General features: G+C 58.6%; 2 protein-coding genes across 2 annotated transcripts in view; both read right to left on the bottom strand.

Annotated features, from left to right (window-relative positions):
- Positions 1 to 584: 584 nt before the first annotated feature.
- On the bottom strand, positions 585 to 3,071 carry CHRNA10 (cholinergic receptor nicotinic alpha 10 subunit). Its single transcript, XM_050973511.1, has 5 exons — positions 3,011 to 3,071; positions 2,624 to 2,769; positions 2,167 to 2,321; positions 1,340 to 1,872; positions 585 to 1,234 (listed from the first exon to the last, which is right to left on the bottom strand). Exons 1-5 carry the CDS (start codon positions 3,069 to 3,071, stop codon positions 750 to 752), a joined length of 1,380 nt encoding a protein of 459 aa, XP_050829468.1. The 3' UTR covers positions 585 to 749.
- Positions 3,072 to 4,301: 1,230 nt separating this feature from the next.
- Positions 4,302 to 19,338, bottom strand: part of NUP98 (nucleoporin 98 and 96 precursor) — a 36,657-nt gene continuing 21,620 nt past the window's right edge. The window contains 14 exon segments of the mRNA XM_050970651.1: positions 4,302 to 4,769; positions 5,849 to 5,960; positions 6,321 to 6,475; positions 7,023 to 7,264; positions 8,163 to 8,384; positions 8,878 to 8,956; positions 8,959 to 9,019; positions 10,293 to 10,436; positions 11,803 to 11,960; positions 12,867 to 13,136; positions 13,436 to 13,665; positions 14,476 to 14,896; positions 15,763 to 15,913; positions 16,878 to 17,054. Coding sequence (XP_050826608.1) covers positions 4,558 to 4,769; positions 5,849 to 5,960; positions 6,321 to 6,475; positions 7,023 to 7,264; positions 8,163 to 8,384; positions 8,878 to 8,956; positions 8,959 to 9,019; positions 10,293 to 10,436; positions 11,803 to 11,960; positions 12,867 to 13,136; positions 13,436 to 13,665; positions 14,476 to 14,896; positions 15,763 to 15,913; positions 16,878 to 17,054 — 2,634 coding nt within the window. The 3' untranslated portion in view covers positions 4,302 to 4,557.

Genomic DNA, 19,338 nt, shown 5'->3' with positions numbered 1-19,338 from the left:
CCCCTTCCCAAACCTTCACCTTCCCAAACCTTCCCTTCCCAAACCTGTCCCAAACCTTCCCAAACCTTCCCAAACCTTCCCAAACCTTCCCTTCCCTTCCCTTCCCAAACCTTCCCAAACCTTCCCAAACCTTCCCAAACCTTCCCAAACCTTCCCAAACCTTCCCAAACCTTCCCAAACCTTCCCAAACCTTCCCGGGGCAGGGCAGGGTTCCCGAGGGGCCAGGCTGCCATGGGACAGTGGCTGCCACAGGCTGGGCTGGGTGGGCACAGATGGACCCCAGGACCAGCCTGCTCTGGCCAGGGTGGGCAGCAGCTCCAGAGCTCCCGCTGGGCCCTGCACCCCTTCCCGAGGGAAGCCCCCACCCCTCTCATGGGGAGCCCCATCCCTCAGCCAGGGCTCAGGGCCTGACCCCCCCATCCCTCCCAGGGCCACCCTCCCCGAGCAGCACCCCCCTCCCAGGCAGCAGGGGCAGGACACACATTCCACGGTTTATTTCCACTTTGGAATTTCTCAGGTGCAGGATGCCACGGGGGGATGTGGGTGCCCACTCTGGTACAGTGGGACAGGGGCTGGGACCCCCCCAGCCCTGCAGCAGGGGGTCCCACCCTCGGGCACCTCTTCCCCAGGGATGGTGCAGCTCCCACCCTGCAGCTCTGGGGGGCACCAGGGACATTTGTGTCACCCTCACGAGGCACCCGCAGCCCCCGCCGTCCCGGGGGGCTCGCAGTGCCGGGCCCGCAAAGCCATCAGGCAGCGTTGCCCAGGACCAGCACGCTCATGAGGAAGACCATGAGGAAGAAGACCCACATGAAGAAGCGGTCCATCACCTTGGCCACCTTCTTCCACTCGCCGGTGCGGCGCTGGTTGGCGCGGTGGCGCCGGAAGCAGCCGGCGATGTACCCGACGTTCCTCAGCAGGGCGTCGTGGTGGCACAGGCAGTGGTCCCAGGGGCAGCCCCTCACCTCCCTGCCCACCTGCCCCTCGCCGGGGCTCTCCCCCGCTGCCCTGACATCCCCCGCGGCTGCCCGCCCGCCCGGCGCCCGCTGGGGGCCCTTGCAGCTCTCGCCCACCTCGTAGACGCAGCAGAGCCGGGCCATGTGGTGCAGGATGAGCCGGCGCGCCCAGGGGGGCACGGGCCGAGCCCCCGGCCCGCAGTGGTGCACGTTCATGATGAAGATGGTGAGCGCCGTGGAGGCCGTGATCATGGTCATGGTGGCGATGTAGTACTTCCCTGCGGGGGCAGCGGGCGCTGGCAGGGGGCACGGGGGGGTCCCGCCGCCCCCCGGGCCGCGCCCCGAGCCCAGCCCTGGCACAGAGCCGGGCGCCCTGGGCTCACCGATGAGCGGGACGCTCTCCGAGGGGGGCATGCTCTCGGCCACCAGCAGCTGGAACACGGTGAGGGCCAGCAGCACCGTCACCCCCAGCGACACCTTCTCCCCCGAGTCGGCCGGCAGGTAGAAGCCCAGGGGCGCCAGGAAGGAGACCATGATGCAGGGCAGGAGCAGGTTGAAGATGTAGAAGGAGGCGCGGCGGCGCAGGAGCAGGGTGTAGGTGACGTCGGGGTAGGGCTCGGAGCAGCAGCCGTAGGTGATGACGTTCCTGGTGGCCGGCATGCCCAGCACCTCCCACTCCACGTTCTCCACGAAGTCCGTCAGGTCGCCGGTGTCCAGCTGGTTGCGGAGGTCGATCTGGTTCCCGTTGTAGGTCCAGGAGCCGAAGGTGAGGCGGCACTGCTGCCCGTCGAAGGGGAAGTAGGACACGTCCACCTTGCAGGAGCTCTTGGTGATTGCGGGCGAGTCCCACGTGATGTGCCCGTCGGAGCGCAGCACCACGTTAGTCTCCATGGAGCCGCCGAAGTGCTCGTCGGCGCTGGGCAGGGAGCGGTGCCCGTGGGGCCGCATCCCCTCCCTGTGCCCCTTGCAGCCCCTGGCTGTTCCCTCGCTGCTGGGCTCAGTCCCAGGCACAGCTGGCTGCTGCCAGCACCCCCCCGCCCCCCATCTCCCTGCATGTCCCCCTCCGGGACCCTCCTGCTCCCCTCCCGAGGCTGGCAGCAGCCCAGACATGTGCCCCTCCGGGACCCTCCTGCTCCCCTCCCGAGGCTGGCAGCATCCCCGCAGCCCCCCAGCCCCAGCCGGGCCCCCCCGGGTACCAAGCACAACGCACTTATTGTAGAGGATGATGTCCGGCCGCCAGACGTAGCTGCTGGGAATGCGGATGCTGTCGATGCCGCCGTACTCGTCCTTGTCCCAGGTGAGGTGGGCGTCCAGCCAGGTCTGGCGGACCCACAGGTAGGAGGTGAGCACCTGGTTCCTCTCGTCCTGCCGAGGGAAGAGGGTGGGCTTGGGCGAATGGACCCCGCGGCCGCCCCGCTCCCCTCGGCCCCCACCCAGCCCAGCGGCATCTCCGGGTGCCCCGCGGAGCTGAGCTGGTTTCGAGGGGCTCCTGCTGGTTTTGGGGGGGGACCGGGTTGTCTGCAATGTGCTCTGAGCTGACTCGAAACCACCCGGGCTGCTTTGGGGACGGATCCGGGCTGGTTTCAAGGGCTGAGGGTCAGCGCGGGGTCGAGCAGGACCGGGCGCGGGGAGCAGGGCGCGGGGCCGGTGCCGTGCCCGGTGCTCACCATGTCGATGATCTGGGCCAAGGTGACCTTGAGGGTGACGTTGAGCGCCCGGTCCGTGTCCTCCACGGGGCGCAGGGCGCTGGAGTAGTTGGCGAAGAGGTCGTGGAGCAGTTTGTAGGCGAACCTTCCCGGCGCCGCCCGGCAGCCTGGGGACACGGGGAGCGGGGCTTGGAGGGACCGGGGTGCAGCCGGACCCCTCCCGAGGGACCCCCAGGACCCGGCCGCGGGACCCTCCGGCAGCTGGGAGGTACAGGAAGCCCGACGGGACCCCCGTCCCCCCTCACCAGCCAGCCCGAGCCCCCAGCCCCGGGATTCCCTGCGTGCGGGGCGATGCTGCCCCAGGGACCGGCGGAGGGGGGTCCGAGCCCCTCGAGCCCCCCTGCTCACCCGGGGCCGGGAGGACGCCGGCGAGGCAGAGGGCGAGGCAGAGGCGAGCTCCGGGCTCCATCCTGCCGAAGGTGCGGGGACACGGGGGGGCCGGGTGACGTCAGGGCGGGGACAGGGCGGGGGGACACGGCCCCCAGGCACTCACGGCGAGGGCTTACGGTGGGTGAGCCCCGCGGGCCCCGGCTGGGAGCGGGCAGGGGCCGGGATGGGCTCCGGGTGCAGCCGAGCCCCTTCCGGGATGGGTTTGGGGGGCGCCGGTGGCAGCAACGCGGTGTCTGTCCCTGCCCGGCACCGGCCCCAGCCCGGGGACACCGCGCCCGCGACACCGGGACACCGCGGAGCCGAGGGCGGCTGGTGCAGCCCCGGAGCGGAGTGACGGCCCTGCACAGCAAGGGACATCCCGTTCTCCGGGCTTGGGAAAGAGCAAGGGAAGGGAAGGGGCAGATCCTTCCCGTTCGGTGGGAGGAAAACCCGGGAGGCTGAGGGGCACGAGCCAGGAGGCGAAGCAGCGAGGGGCAGCGGCGCCGGGCCCGGAGGTGCCAGAGCATCCCCAGCTCCAGCCCCGGGGAATCCGCCGGCTCCTCTCCCCCGGCGCCTCTGGCACCTTTCCCACGCCGAGCCCCGGCGGCAGATGCCGAGCGGTTTTGAGGACGGAGGTTTTGTTTCCAGGCGGTGAATTATTCATGCCAGCCCGTGCCGCCCGGGCCGGGCCGCTCAGGCCCAATTACAGTAATGGAAGGAGGCGAAGCCGCAGTGACCCGGCCCCTGCACAGAGCCAGTGTCACCTGAACGTGCCACCGGCCAGGGACAGGGATGCCTTCCACTGTGCCAGGCTGCTCCAGCCCCAGTGTCCAGCCTGGCCTTGGGCACTGCCAGGGATCCAGGGGCAGCCCCAGCTGCTCTGGGCACCCTGGGCCAGGGCCTGCCCACCCTGCCAGGGAACAATTCCTCATTGCCAAGATCCCACCCAGCCCTGCCCTCTGGCACTGGGAGCCATTCTCTGGCTCCTGTCCCTCCAGGCCTTGTCCCCAGTCCCTCTGCAGCTTTTACAGGAGCCCCTTTCAGTAGCAAAAGGCCACAACCTGGTTTATCTGGGTTCCCCACACTCTGTCCCGGGGATGTTTCCTCCCGAGATTCTGAAGGAGCCTACCCTGATCACCACCGAAGGCAAGGTGGGATTGTATCAGACATTTCTGGGCTGTCCTTACCCTCCACCCCACCCCGGCGGGGTGACACAGCAAAGGACACACCTCCAAGCCCAAACCCCTTAAAAACCAAAAGAACCCATGGGAGTACTATAAACATTTTATTTGTGGTTTTCAAAAAGACAGGAAAATAATCTAGAGCATTTATTTATATTTTTTGATAAAAACCTTTCGATACTCCTCATGCATGAAGACCTTCGGCGCGCACGCCGGGGCGGTGCCGGGCGCCGGGGCAGGGCCCGCGGTGCGCACGGGGCCGTTCCCCAGCGGGCAGCTCTGCCCGGGCCGCCGGTCCCGGGGCGGGTCCCGGGGCGAGTCCTGCGCGGCGCTGTCCGGGCGGGCTCAGTGCGCGGCCAGGGCCAGCTCGCGCAGGTAAGCCTGGGTGAGGCCGCGCAGCTCCTCCAGCGCGTAGTCCTCGGGCATGGGCAGGCGGCCGATGTGCGGGGCCAGCAGGCGCAGGGGAACGCGCGGCTCCGCGGGCTCGGGGCCCGCCTCGGGGCCCTGCTGCAGGCTCAGCACCGCCCGCAGCACGTTGGCCACACGCTTCGCCATGTCTGCAAGAGCGGGGACAGAGCTCTGCTGTCACGGACGTGTATGAAAAACCCTTTCGCTAGGATCTTTTCTCCTGAGAAGCTGAGAGGCCTCAGAAACGAAATGTAAACAATAACGATCTGCTGCTATGGAATGCAACAGGTGCATCTGTGATTGGTCTCATGAGGTTATTTTTAATTAATGGCCAATCACAGTCCAGCTGTCTCAGGCTCTCTGGTCACTCACAAGATTTTATTATCATTCCATCCTTTCCTTTGCTAGCCTTCTGGTGAAATTCTTCCTTCTATTCTTTTAGTATAGTTTCAATATATAATTTTCTTTTGATGTAATATATATCAGAAAATAATATATCAGCCTTCTGAAACAGGGAGTCAAGATTCTCATCTCTTCCCTCATCCTGCAAACACCACCACACTCTGTGTGTGCTCTGCCCAGGGAGGGCTCCAGAGCAAACCTAGCTGGGACTGATGGGATGGGGACAGTTCGGGAGTGAAGGCACGGGATGTGCTGTTCTCTCCCTGCTCCCTCCCTCAGCACAGGCAGTGCAACCACAGGGGAGAGCAAACAGCCTCAGGCTGTGCCAGAGGAGGTTTAGGTTGGATACTGGGGAAAAATTCTTCCCTCAAAGGGTCGAGGTGGCTCAGCCTGCAGAAAAGGACCCAAGGAGGGACCTTCTCACACTCCTCAACTCCATGGCAGGAAGGGGCAGCTGGGGGGATTGGGCTCTGCTCCCTGGAACAGGGACAGGAGCAGAGGGAACAGCCTCAGGCTGGGCCAGGGCAGGCTCAGCTTGGATATTGAGAAAATTCCTTCCCAGACAGGGCTGTGCAGCCCTGGCACAGCTGCCCAGGGAGGTGGTGGGGTCCCCATCCCTGGAGGGATTTCACAGCTCTGTGGATGTGACACTTGGGGACATGGATCAGTGGTGGCCTTGGCAGTGCTGGGGAATGGCTGGACTCAATCTGAAAGGTCTTTTCCAGCCTAAATGATTCTGTGAGTTTGGGATACAGCTGCTGCCCAGGTGTCAGCCAGGTGTGGAACTGGCTGTCCCAGGGAGCTGCTGGACAGGGTGTCACCATACCTGACTGAGCCAGGCGGTCCTTGGCCGTGTGGCACTGCAGCTGCTCTATCCTGTTGCACAGGGATGTCACTTTGGTGTGTAACCGCTCCAGCTCGTAGGTGGTAACATCCAGCTGGAAGCAAACACGGGTCAGCTCCAAGGCCAAACACCCACCAGGTGACATTACACCAAAACCTGCCTGAACTCACACCAGAGCAGGGAAAGGGGAAGCCAGGACAGGAATGTGGGGAATGGACACGGAGACTGCTGGGTGTGTCCCATCCCTTTCACTAGTCACTGTCACACTCCCACAGGACACAGCCCACCCCTTGCTGTGACAGCAGGTAGCAAAGCCCGGTTTTAGAGATGCCCCATGTTCTGTTTGAAGGGCTGGCCAAAGAGAAGCACCAACTCCCCCTCAACAGCCAGCAAGAGATTGGTTCAGTGCAGCTCCTGTCTGAGCTGCCAAGGCACGGGAAGGCAGCTGCCCTACCTGCTGAATCCTGTCCAGCATCTCGTTGACACGGATGTAGTCGAGGTAGACCAGCCCTGCCAGCTCCCAGTCCTGGATGAGCGCGCTGCGCTCCGGGGGCGCCAGATCCTCCAGGAATCCCTTCAGGTACTTGTAGTTCTCGTTGATAATTGCATCTGGAGAGAACCGGAGTTAGGAACAGAGCCCACCCCGTCTCCCACAGAGCAGGGAACAGGAAGGCCACTGCTGCCCTTGTCCCCAGAGGCCCCTGTGCTCCAGGAAGGCGGGGCTGTGCAGCAGGGAAAGCACCACCCTGCTTCCCTGTTTGCCCAGGAAAAGCACTGCACCAGGTATTCAGGGAGAGCTGGATTGGAATTGCCAGGCCCTCTGTGCTGACTCTGCTGCTCCAAACTCAGCCTGATGCCTTCACTGGCCACCCCATGGCTTGGAATCACAGAGTTACTCACCGGTTTGGGTTGGGAGTGACCTTAAATATCATCCAGTCCCACCCCCTTCCACTTGTCCCCAGTCCCTCTGCAGCTCTCCTGGAGCTCCTTCAGGCCCTGTCAGGGGCTCTGACCTCTCCCTGGAGCTTTCTCCTGTCGAGGTGAGCACCCCCAGCCCTCCCAGCCTGGCTCCAGAGCAGAGGGGATGATCCCACTCCTGCCATGCTTTTGGTGTGCTACTCAAAGGACAGGTCTCAAGAGGAGCAGCAAGACCCACCTGAGGCCAAGTGCCTGACAACCAGCTTGTGGCACTGGTTCCAGTGGCCAGCCTTGAAGAGGAAAAGGGCCTCTTTGTGCTTGTCCCCCTCCATCCTGGCCCGGACAGCCTTGGCCTCGTGGATCCAGCGCGGGGGCACGCAGAGGCGCTGTGTCAGGAAGCTCTCCTTGGCCCAGCACTCGGGGCTCTCGGCCAGGGCGCAGTGCCGGCCCAGCAGCTCCCGCACCGCCTTCTCACGGACACTGGGGACACACAGGCAGCTGTCACTGACCAGCTCTGCTCCTGTCACCCACACCAGGAGCACACACTGCCGGAGATGTGCCTCAAGGCCCCTCCCACCCCACACCAGTCTGGGATTCTGGGATTTTCCCAAGTGGCACAAAGCCCTCCGGGTGCACAGCTCCATGTGGGAGAAGCCACTACAACCACAGGTGTTTAGGACTGACCCCAAGTTACTTCAAGGCCTGGAACAGTCACACAGGGTCTGTCACTGCGTGTCCAGGCCCAGGACGGTCACACAGGGTCTGTCACTGCGTGTCCAGCCCAGGACAGTCACCCAGGGTCACTGTCACAGCATATCCAGCCCAGGACAGTCACCCAGGGTCACACTCACAGCATGTCCAGCCCAGGACAGTCACCCAGGGTCACACTCACAGCATGTCCAGCCCAGGACAGTCACACAGGGTCACACTGTCACAGCATGTCCAGGCCCAGGACAGTCACCCAGGGTCACTCACTGCGTGTCCAGCCCAGGACGGTCACCCAGGGTCACTCACTGCGTGTCCAGGCCCAGGACGGTCACCCAGGGTCACTCACAGCATGTCCAGCCCAGGACGGTCACCCAGGGTCACTCACAGCATGTCCAGCCCAGGACAGTCACCCAGGGTCACACTCACAGCATGTCCAGCCCAGGACAGTCACCCAGGGTCACACTCACAGCATGTCCAGCCCAGGACAGTCACCCAGGGTCACTGTCACAGCATGTCCAGCCCAGGACGGTCACACAGGGTCACTGTCACTGCGTGTCCAGCCCAGGACAGTCACCCAGGGTCACACTCACAGCATGTCCAGCCCAGGACAGTCACCCAGGGTCACTGTCACTGCATGTCCAGCCCAGGACAGTCACCCAGGGTCACTCACTGTGTGTCAGGCTCGTGCAGCATCACGAACACGGCCCATTCCCACAGCCCCTCGCTCTCCAGCTGGGCAGCATAACTGGTGTTGAGCACCCCCCAGCTCTGCTGGGACAGGTGGCAGTAGTTCATGGCCCTGAGCACCTCCCACAGGTGCCAGCTGAGGCGGAAATCCAGCGGGTCAGAGGTGACACTCCTGGGATCCAGCAGCTGGTCAAGCTCATAGGACCTGCAGAGGAGAACTGGTAACTGGGAGAGCTGATTGTGCCCACAAAATCACATCCAGTCCCCTCCCTTCACCCATCTCCATGTCTGTGATTTACATCGGTGTGGGGGCTTGGTTTTCTTTTTTAAGAAGAAAATTAACAGTATTTACTTGCTAAAACTCTCATGTGTCTGCACCCAGACTGTCACCCCTTTTCCTCTGTATGTACTCCCCTGCAGATTTCTCACTGCCTTCAAAAAAGGCAGCTACAGAGAAGCCTTCCTGCACTCTTCAGACACAGAAAGCACCTAAAACCCCACAAATGTGCCCCAAAGCTTAAGGTTCCCAACTCCACCATCCCCAGGTGACACCACCTTCTGTCAGGGGTACGTGTGGGGCTGATTTTGGACTGCTCCAAGAGTTTCAGGCTGATTTCATCCCCCTGGTTGGTGAACTCAGGCAGTGACTGACTGATCATGACTTTTCTAAATACTTACTGAACTCTTTGCCCCCTTACCTGTCACTGTAGAGCTTTAACAAATGGAAGCAGACATCTCTCAGGGGCCTTCCTCCATTGTCATCTTCCTCAATGACAACCCAGAATCCTCCAGGTAAGGAGGCAGAGGACAGCAGGCATACTTTTCACACTCTGAGGTGTTCTAGGGAGATAGTTTCAACAGTAAGTTTGAAGACCACATTCTGAACAAAACTAAATTCCACAGCTCAGCAGGCTCAGGAGACTGTTTCTGCACCTGCAGGTGGAACCTCCCCAGAACTATGGACCAACATGAAAAACCTGAACTCAGAATGCTCGGGCAGGTTCACGTCTCACACTGAGCTCTTACTAACCACTGCCTGGAGCTACAGCCAGCTCTCACACACAGCCTGTATTCCCAAAGGCTTTTATAGCTGGAAAACCATGTAGGCCTTGGTGGAATGAAGTGGGTGCATCAGAGGGAGACTTCTCTCTGTAGCTAAGCAGGGTCTGGGCAGCCATGAGAGCACAGGATACACTGAGTCTGTCAGAACACTCAGCTGAGAACTTTCCCTACAGCTGGGTATTCAGAAGTGCTCAACACTCTGCACACCAAATACTGAAGCAAACACCAGTGACAAGTTTCCAGACTTGCTGCTGTGCTTAGGCTGCCTTGAGGATGGAGGGCTGAGCTGGCTTTAGTTAAATGATTAAACACGTTTTTCAGCAGAACCCTTTGTCCTGCTGCACACAGAGCTGAGAGCTCTGCAGCAAGACACAGGGCTCTGCATAATGCATGGAGCCACAGGGGTGTGGGACAGGGCCTGGAGGGGCACACATGGGGTGTGGGACTGTGTCTGGGGGGGGCTGAGGGGGCACACATGCGGTGTGGGGCACCATGGGCTGCTGGACAAGGCAGCTGAGGATTAATGACCCCAGTGGGATTACAGGCTGCTTGCCTCAAAAGGGTTTTCCTGCTGTTGGCCACTATCCCTCTTCCTAATTTTGTCCAGTTGTCAAACAGCTAGACATAAACCTGGAAACACTCCAGAAATGGGTTTTCTCCCCAGAACTTATGACTCTATAGAATTACAGAATGGTTTGGGTTGGAAGGACCTTAAAGATCATCCAGTTCCACTCCCTACCTTAGGGACGCCTTCCACTGTGCCAGGCTGCTCCAAGCCCTGTCCGCCCTGGTCTGGGATGTTTTTAGGGATCCAGGGGCTGCCACAGCTGCTCTGGGCACCCTGTGCCAGGGCCTGCCCACCCTCCCTGGGAGGAATTCCTTCCCAGTATCCCACCTAACCCTGCCCTCTGGCAGTGGGAAGCCATTCCCCCCATATCCTGCACTCAATCCCACATTCAGCAACTCCTGGCTGCTCCTGGAGCCTCTGTGCAGCACCAGACAGGCAGGAGCCCCCTGAAGGGCTCCTTTAGGGCAGGAAGGAGTGACCCACCTGAAAGGCTGACTCGTACATGGCCAGAGCCCTGGAGATGGAGGCCGTGGGGGGCAGCAGGTACCAGAGGTGCACGGCCACGCAGCGCTTCCAGTCCAGCAGCGAGCACACGTTGACACTGATCCTCTCAGAGAGCTGCCACACCTGGAGCCACAAACCCTGCTCAGCCACCCCTGGAGCCACAAACCCTGCTCAGCCACCCCTGGGGCCACACACCCTGCTCAGCCACCCCTGGGGCCACAACCCTGCTCAGCCACCCCTGGGGCCACACACCCTGCTCAGCCACCCCTGGGGCAGCTGTGCAGCAGCAGGAGGTGGCTCTGGGAGAGGAGCCCCTCCCCGCAGTGCCCATGGCTGCGTGGCACATCTCACCAGAGGAGGGGATGATTGGGAGGGAAAGAAAGTTTCCCTAAAGTAACCATCTTTTTCTTAGAAGTTAATGATTTCTATTTGGAATTTCCAACAGGCACACCACCCCCTACCTTGTACAGAGCTAATCCCAGCCAACAACACTGCCACAGGTGGCAGAGAACCAGTCCCTGCTGAAGGAACCTTCTCCTGAGTCAGTTTCCTGATAAACTGTACTAAGAAAACCCTGCACCCTGCCTGCCAGCTCTAAGATGCTCCAGAAAATCTATTTGGACACTGGGGACTCAGAATTGTCTGCATTTTGAAAATTGTTTTATGGGTGCTTTTGACTGTTATTGTCATTTTGTGTTGATCCTTCAGAGAAGCTTTCTTAATAATATAAAGAATGGGAGTTGTGGAGACCCTGGGGGCATTCCCTGGGTTAAGGAGACACAAGAAGCTTCCCTCAAAAGCTGTCTGACCCCACTGGCTCCTTCCCTTGTTCCTATGTCCCTGAGCTACTCCCTCCCCATTCCCCCACTGTCCCCCATCTCTGTACTGCCCCGATGCCACTGTGCAGCCCCTGCCTCCCGAGGCACAGGGACCTGGACCCTCACATGAGCGTGCCCTTGGACCCTGAACATCTCACTGCACGGCTCAAGAAAACATCTGTGGACACCATGCAAAGGCCCTTTCTGCTTCTGTTGTATAGTACTAAGTAGCTATTTAGTTGTTTGCACTGGGTCTTTGGTAACTTGCACTGTTCACATGATTTGTATCCTACCACCACCAAAGGTCTTCCCCTTTCCCCCACCCCTAAGTGTCAGTGAGGTGGGCTCCCTGGTTTACCCCTCCCCTTGCCCTCCTCACTGGTATCCTACTGGCTGTAGTCCCTCTCCTCCAGCCCCCTTCCCAGCTCTTAAAACCCCCTAGAGGCAGCTGGCCTGGCCTCTTTTCTACCTTGGAAACAAAGGTAGGACATTTGTCCCCATGTGGAGAAGAGCGCTTCTGGTCTTTTCCCTTGTCCACGTACGACGGTGTGGGCTGTCCACAGCTGGCCGTGCTGGACCCCAACAGCCCAGACACAGATTCCTACAAGCCTGCCCGCCCTGGGTGTCAGTGCCAGCTGTGGCGTGGGCTGTCCCCGTGGGGCTGTCCTTACCGGCTTGCCCGCGAGCAGGGCGAAGAGGCGCAGCCGCTCCTCCTGGATGAAGCGGTCGCTGTGCAGGCGGTGCCAGTCCACCAGCTGCAGGGTCAGCAGGTCCCTCACGGGCTGGCTGCCAGCCAGCTGTGACAGCAGCAGCGCCAGGCGGTGGTCACCTGCAGGGACACCCCTCAGCTGCACACCTTAGAGCCCCATGAGGCTTGGGGTGGGAGGGATCCTGAAACTCATCCCGCTCCAGCCCCTTCCCATGGCAGGGACACCTTCCACTAGCTCAGCTGCTCCAAGCCCCATCCACTGGGGCATGGAACACTTCCAGGAATGGGGAGGCCACAACTCCAGTATTTCTTATGAAATAAAACCACTCCATAAACACCTGGTATTACAGACAGGGATAAAACCTGCCATAAAGGCTCTGAAAATACACATTTTTAACCCAAATATAAAATGTCTGAACAGAAGCTCAATTAAAAAGATCATTCATTAAAAGTTCAAAGGAGTGACTTTGAAAACTCCCAGTTCCAAATGCACTCCAGCAGCATTTCCTAACTGGGGTTAGCTGACAGAGCCAGAGTGAAGGGGACCAAGGAGTCCAGCAGCAGCCTCTACCCAATCTTCAAAACCAGGCTGGACAGGGCTTGGAGCAACCTAGGATAGTGGAAGGAGTCCCTGCCCCTGGTGGGGGGTGGGACTGGATGGGCTTTAAAGTCCCTTCCAGTCCAGCCCATTCCATGATTTTGTGGTCACTGACAAGGGAATACTTCACATGCACAACAGCCAGTGACTACGAGCTCTCAAAGTTTAATCCCTCTTTGTGCACGTCCTTTCTCCTCTACACAAAAGCTGTGATTTAGGAACCTTACAGAACCCCAGAATACCCTGAGCTGTAGGGACCCACAAGGATTGTCCAGTGCCTCCCCTGCTCTGCCCAGACCCCCAGCAATCCCACCCTGGGCATCCCTGGCAATGCTGGCCAAAGGCTCCTGGAGCTCTGGCAGCCTTGGGACTGCCCGTGCCCATTCCCTGGGGAGCCTGGGCAGTGCCCAACAGCCCGGGGTGCTCACCTGCCTGCTGTGCCAGCCTGCAGGCCTCGCCGATCCTCTTGCCCGTGAGGCAGCTGAACACGGCCTCAATGTGGCTGCCATGCCGGGACAGAGCCACCTCCTCCTCGATGCGCCCGGCCGCCGTCTCGGAGAGCCACCGCGAGAACGCCCGGCGCCGCTCCAGCGCCAGCACGTACTCGCTGGGCTCCTCCAGGCTGGCCTCCAGCTCCTTCAGCTTGCCCCAGATGGCCTCACATAACGTCCAGGCCAAGCACCAGTGCTTCACAACGGCTGTGGGGACACACACCCAGTGTCAGGAGTGGGAGCACAGAACTCAGAGCAGCTCATGTGAGGATAACTCTGGAGGGTTCGCTGCCCCCACCCTGGAGGGTTCCCTGTCCCCACCGTGTTTGGTAGGGGCTGTCCAGGGAGCTCTGCAGTGCCCATCCCTGCAGGTGTCCCCTGGAGGTGGCACTGAGTGCTCTGGGCTGGGGACAAGGTGGCCATGGGGCACAGCTGGCACTGCCTGGGCTGGCAGGGCTGTTCCAGCCTAAACCATTCTATAGTGAGAAGGATCATTCTATACTCACTCTCTGCCACAGTGGGATCCTCGGATGCTTTCCTGGCCCAGTCAGCATAGTCATGGATAGCAGAGACTCCAGGGTTGGGGGCCAGGAGAGGACAGGGCTCATCCATATGGACAGTGCTGTGCTTCAGCTTTATCTCCAGAGGGGTGAGATACAGCTCCTTGTCTCTGTCCATCTTCCATTGTTCCAAGCTCAACTTTTCCACGTGAACTTTGAAAGGGGATTCTGTGAGTCTGGAGGAAAAGAGGAGATAGAGCAAGTAGCAGAAGTTTTGCATGCTCTCCATGCAAGTGGAGCAGGTAATTCTGCAGCTTGTCCTAATTAACACGACAGTAAAACATGACCCAAGGCATGAAGATTCCGGTGAGTCTGGGATTTGGAGCCAGGCTTTGGGACTCTGAACAACCTGGTGTAGTGGAAGTGTCCCTAGCCACAGCAGTGGATTGGAACAAGATGATCTTAAGTCTCTGAACCCAAACCTTCTGTGATTTGGTGACTAAACTGTGACTCACTGAACTCTGCAGAGGCAGCAAGCACACCTTCACTCCAGCTCATTCCTCAGCACTTCACTTATGCTGGAGAACATCCAGAAAAGCTTTCTGGAGCACTTGAATGGTGGGACTGGGCTATACTCCAGTCTGGTTCAGGTATGGAGACCCTAAAGGCCCACGTGCTGCTGGATGCGCAGGCAGCATGAAGGTGTCTGGGAATTGAACTAGAACTTCCTCAGGTAGGGCAGATGTCCTCAGGGAGAACCAAGAGATTGGAAGCTTTCTAGACAACAACTTTGAACCTTCTCTTCAACCTTGTGCTGGGTGACAGTGCTATTTGTTTGATAAAAAAGAAAAACCAAACCCTCTTACTATGCTATTCCAGGATTTGACAGAGATATTTTTGTGGAGAAGGGCCACGAAGGAGATCTCCATGGCTAACACCATTGCACCACTCCTGCATGTCAGAAGGAACAGCGACCTGCAACCAGGATTCTGCCAGTCATGGAGAGCGAGCCTGTCACACCCATCCTGAAAGGAAGCACTACTCACGATTTGGGAGCCACGGGAGTGGGCAGGAATCCGTATTCCACGGGCTCCAACTGAGCGTCTTCCACTTCACTGGAGCCACTCAGCTGATCTCCACAATTGACCAGCGTCCAGTTGGGGCCCCAGCCCACACGGAAGGAGCGGCCCATGAAGAGTCCCATGTCCATCAGGAGCTTCCCTTTCCCGTAGGTGATGGACCTCTCCAGAGGGACGAGCCCGCGCTGCCTGCGGGCCCCCACTGTCTTCACCTGCACCTCGGGCACGGCCGCGGGCACGGCGAAGGCCGAGGCCAGCGGCGACGCCGCCGACCACAGCGCAGCAGAGGGGGCACTGTCCAAAGTCCTGGGGCCCTTGGCATCTGCCACGGCAGCACTCGGTGCTTGGGAAAGGACACTGGCAAACTTGGATTGCAGCAGCCCAGCAGCTGACGGGAGAAGGGGAAGAACGGTTCAGTGGAAGGGCAGCCCTATTCCAGAGGGCATTTCTGGGCTTTGAAGGGATTTCAGGAATTGCCACAATAGCCAGTGACAAATGCCTGATGGTGTGATGGGAACACGGAGCTAAGTGTGACTGTGTGCAGCGCTGAGTTCCACTGAACCTCCAGCACTGCCCACAGGAACACATGGGGTGTTCCCAGGAAGGGGAAAGGCACAGCCCCATCCCAAACTGGGCCTCTCCCAAAGGAGTCCCTGATTTAATGCTGCAATCAGGACAGCAGAACAGAAGTGGGGTGGCACACGGATCAGCAGGACTCACACACACCTCAGGGCTGTCCCTGCCAGTCACATGGGCTTTGAATTGATTAAGAGATCTGAATTTAGGGGTTTCCTCCATCAGGGAACACCTTCCTGCTTGTTCCCAGAGGTATTCCTCAATATCCCTAGGGAAAGCACCACTTAGTGGGTGCACTGGGTGCAAGGGGCAAGGTTTGGGCAGTGGGGGAATCTGGTAGGGGCTGCCAGAGCACAGCTGGTGCCCACAGCAGAGCCACCACAGGCCACCTCCAAACCAAGCTGCAAAGTTGGTGCCTCTGGGAGATCTTAAAATGGGAAAAAACCCCACACAAGCAGAAAAAAAAAAAGAAAAGAGAAGTTAAAAGATCGGGGCAAGCATCAGAGGAGGTGAGGAGGTGCTCTAGGCACTGAGGTGTTCAGGGCAGGGGTTGTGCTGGAGCAGGGAATGAACAGAGGAGGAAGAAGTGGCAGGAAGGAATTGCTGCAGACCCCAGGATTTTGCCTGTTTATGTTAAAAATCACCTTTCTTCACACAATCTGTGGTTTCTCACCATACCTGAGTGTCTTTTCTGTCCTTGTGATTTTGAAATGGGAAGCCTTGGGGAGCAGATCTCTTGGGAAGTGTCCATCTTGACAGGTTGCTTCCCAGGATAATCCAGGATCAAATCCAGGTCGTCATCATCAGCAAGTAAGGAAGCTTTCATGATCTGAGGATGTGGGAAGCCAAGCCAGAACATCAGCAATCCCTCCCACAGCTGCAGCTCACTAAGCTCATCAAATTAGCTCTTCCCACCCAAAAAAACTCCTACGTGCAGCACATGACCAAACAACACAGCCATGCTGCAAACATTCCAAGGAACAGTGGAAGAACAGCTCAGCTTGCTGCCTGATGGATGAGGTTTTACAACTACTTGTTACATCAGTGCATAGGACTTGTTTGGGATGGGGGTGACATCCCACAAACACCCTGATTTCTTAGATCTTAGCTCTGTCTGCTGTTTGTCAGCTTTAGGACTAACTTCTGGTCTATTTGTCGTTACAGGGAGAAACCAAAAAGCGTTCAAGGTTCTGTCTTTCCACAAAAATTACAAAGAGCTGGAGGGACAGGAGCCAGGGAATGGCTCCCAGTGCCAGAGGGCAGGGATGGATGGGATATGGGAATGAGGAATTGTTCCCTGGCAGGGTGGGCAGGCCCTGGCCCAAGGTGCCCAGAGCAGCAGCTGGGGCTGCCCCTGGATCCCTGGCCAGGTTGGACACTGGGAGGTGTCCCTGCCATGGCAGGGGTGGGATGGGCTTCATGGTTTTACTCAACCCACTCTTCGGTGGTACTGTGAAATAAAAGCATCAACAGCAAGCCCCAAATCAAGTCCAGTTACCCCAAGCCATTTTTTTTCTACCAAGGCAGAAGGGGCCCAAGGCAGCTGCTCTGGTATCAGTTCAGCTTGTCCCAGTGCCCACAGGCCAGAGTTCTGGAAACTGAGCTCTGGCTTTAAGGTGTTCCCTGTCGGTCATGAGCTCCCCTCTCAGAACAGAGGTGTGGTGTGAGCTCAGTCCCACGCCATGGGATGCCCTGATCATTCAGGCTGGTGTGTGACCACCCTTGGGGAGGCAAAAGCATCCTTGAGAAGTGCTCCCTCATTTCCCAGCGAGGAGTAGGGGCAGGACACTGACCTGCAGCACGTAGGGGTTGATGCCCTGGGTGGATGCGATGTGCGTGGACGCTGGCACTGCCTCCTGCTCCTCGGCCAGGGCATCCTCTGCCAAGGGCTCCTGGGCTGGCTCCTGGGTGACGTCTGCCATGTCACTGTCCAGCTCCACCAGCCTGCCCAGCTGCTCCAGCTCCAGGGGCTGCAGATACAGAGGCCAGGTCACACCCACAGAGCACAGCTCAGCCAGGACAGCCACGGCTCCCAGCAGCACCTGTGGGCTCTGCCAAGGCTGCACACCAAGGGCAGGGATGGACACACAGAACCTTCAGGGTGTGCCACGCCAGGGAAGGAGCAGTCCCAGAGCAGCGGTGCCCTCCTGGAGTTTTCCCAGTTCTGCCATGCAGTTTAGGAAACTGTTCTTCAGCAGTGCAGTTCTCACGTGCCCAGCGAGGGAGAGCTCTGTGTGCCCTGCCTGCCTCCCTCCCCTCCTCCCAGCCCCATCCCATGTGGTACAAACTCCAATCACAGAGCCTACATTCCACACAGATCGGCATTTCATGTGGATACTGTAATGGGCAGGCCCTGGCCCAGGGTGCCCAAAGCAGCCGGGGCTGCCCCTGGATCCCTGGCAGTGCCCAAGGCCAGGCTGAACACTGGGGCTGGGAGCAGCCTGGGACAGTGGGAGGTGTCCCTGCCATGGCATTGGTGGCCCTGGATGGACTTTAAGGTCCCTCTAACCCAAACTCTTCCATGATTCCATGGCTAACTGCTCACATGTACTTTTGCCCAGCTGGCTCTGTGGGACCTGAGCTCCCTTGTACTGGTTTGGTTCTAGTTTAACCATCCCATGACTCACTTTGTGTCCTGTGAAAGCCTCATGCTTCCAGCTTCCCAGAAAAAACACAGTAAAGAGCACTGAAGTGATGCAAAAACAGGAGTGAGGAAGCTTAGGCAGGGAGTGTCCTGGGAATCCTGCTCAGGAATTAAGGAGCATGTTCACAAGGCTGTGCTTAGCTCTGTAGAACCAGCCAGGATGGGGTGAAGGGTCTCAGCTGAGATAAAATCACCTGGGGGTGTCTGTAAGGACAGAACTGAGCGGCAGATACAGAATCTGAGCCTGGCCCCATGTGTGGAACAGATTTACAAGTCAAAATATGGTTACAAACACACAAGTTTCACTGTTCCCTTCATTGGGCTTTAATGCAGCAAGCTCCCTTGCAATATTAATAAATTCATTAATATTTAACTTACTGAGGGAAGACAAAGAAAAAAACCAAGTCTAGATACTAAATGCTTCTTACAGCCCAAATAATAGTATTACCAGATATGTTCTACACCAGGTTTTTGGGATGTTTTAAGTGATGCTATGATGTTTCTTAGGGTTTTGGGAAACTGATGTTTTTCCTAATTTCAGAAATTAAAACCTAAGTTAATGTTATGCAAGTCAGAGAGGTTAATGAAGCTGGAGGAGTTTTTGCTAAGTATACTGGATTGTGCAAGAATACTTGAATACTTCAGTGATATTCCCAGTGTTCCTGAGTGTTTAAAACCTCAGCTCTGGTCCCCCCAGTCTGAACATGAAGCAGGGATGGGAGCTGAAGTGATGCTGTTGGGCAGCCAGGTGTGCAGCTCAAAATGCAAATAATTAAGGATCTGCTCCAGCAGAGGGATGAATGAGTGGGTGTTAATTAGCTGAGGAGCCAGGAGAGCTGGAGCAGCAGCTGGCCACTGCTCTGGGATTCTCCATGCAGAATGCAGCAGAGCTGGCAGCCCCCAGCCTGCCCCAGCAGCAGGGTGTTCTGCAATTGCTGAACAGGGATCAGGGTCCTGAGGGCCTCTCTCACCTGCCTGGAGAGCTCTGCTCTCCTGCCACACAAATGGTCAGCAGAGACTCACACTGGGTACCAGGGACAAGTCTTGTGTTAGAAACACAGAGCTACTGAGGTGGGAAAAGCCTCAGAGCCCACCAAGTCCAACCAAGCCCCAGCACTGCCAGGGCCACCACTGACTCCATCCCAAGTGCCACATCCACAGGCTGTGGAATCCCTCAGGGAGGTGACTTCACCACTGCCTTGGGCACCCTGTGCCAGGGCTGGACAGCCCTTTTCAGGAAGAAATTTTCCCAATATCCAACCTAAACCTCCCCTGGCACAACTTGAGGACATTTCCTGCTCCACCCTCCTGTCAGGGAGTTGCACAGAGCCACAAGGGCCTCCCTGAGCCTCCTTTTCTCCAGGCTCAGCCCTTCCCCAGCCCCCCAGCCCCTCCTGGGGATCCAGCCCGTTCCCAGCTCCATTCCCTGCCCTGGACACTCTCCAGCCCCTCCAGGTCTCTCCTGCAGGACCAGAAGTGGACACAGCCCTCAAGGTATCACACAATGCTCAGCACAGGGGACAATCCCTGTCCTGGGGGACAATTCCTGCCCTGGGTCTGTGGCCACACCATGGCTGGGACAGGGCCACAGACCCTGGGTCAGGGGCAGG

The sequence above is a fragment of the Serinus canaria genome, chromosome 1 (assembly GCF_022539315.1).
Source record: "Serinus canaria isolate serCan28SL12 chromosome 1, serCan2020, whole genome shotgun sequence".
NCBI classification, from domain to species: domain Eukaryota; kingdom Metazoa; phylum Chordata; class Aves; order Passeriformes; family Fringillidae; genus Serinus; species Serinus canaria.
Note: the sequence above shows the minus strand (reverse complement) of the source record. Positions and strands in the feature narration are given on the sequence as shown.

Bases quoted from the DNA above. Each gene is read 5' to 3' on its own strand.
- CHRNA10 (XM_050973511.1), bottom strand. From the start codon at position 3,071: ATGGAGCCCGGAGCTCGCCTCTGCCTCGCCCTCTGCCTCGCCGGCGTC. The intron at 2,770-3,010 runs GTGAGCAGGGGG...CCGTGTCCCCAG, and splicing joins CGGCGTCCTCCCGGCCCCGG to GCTGCCGGGCGGCGCCGGGA. The intron at 1,235-1,339 runs GTGAGCCCAGGG...CTGCCCCCGCAG, and splicing joins GGAGAGCGTCCCGCTCATCG to GGAAGTACTACATCGCCACC.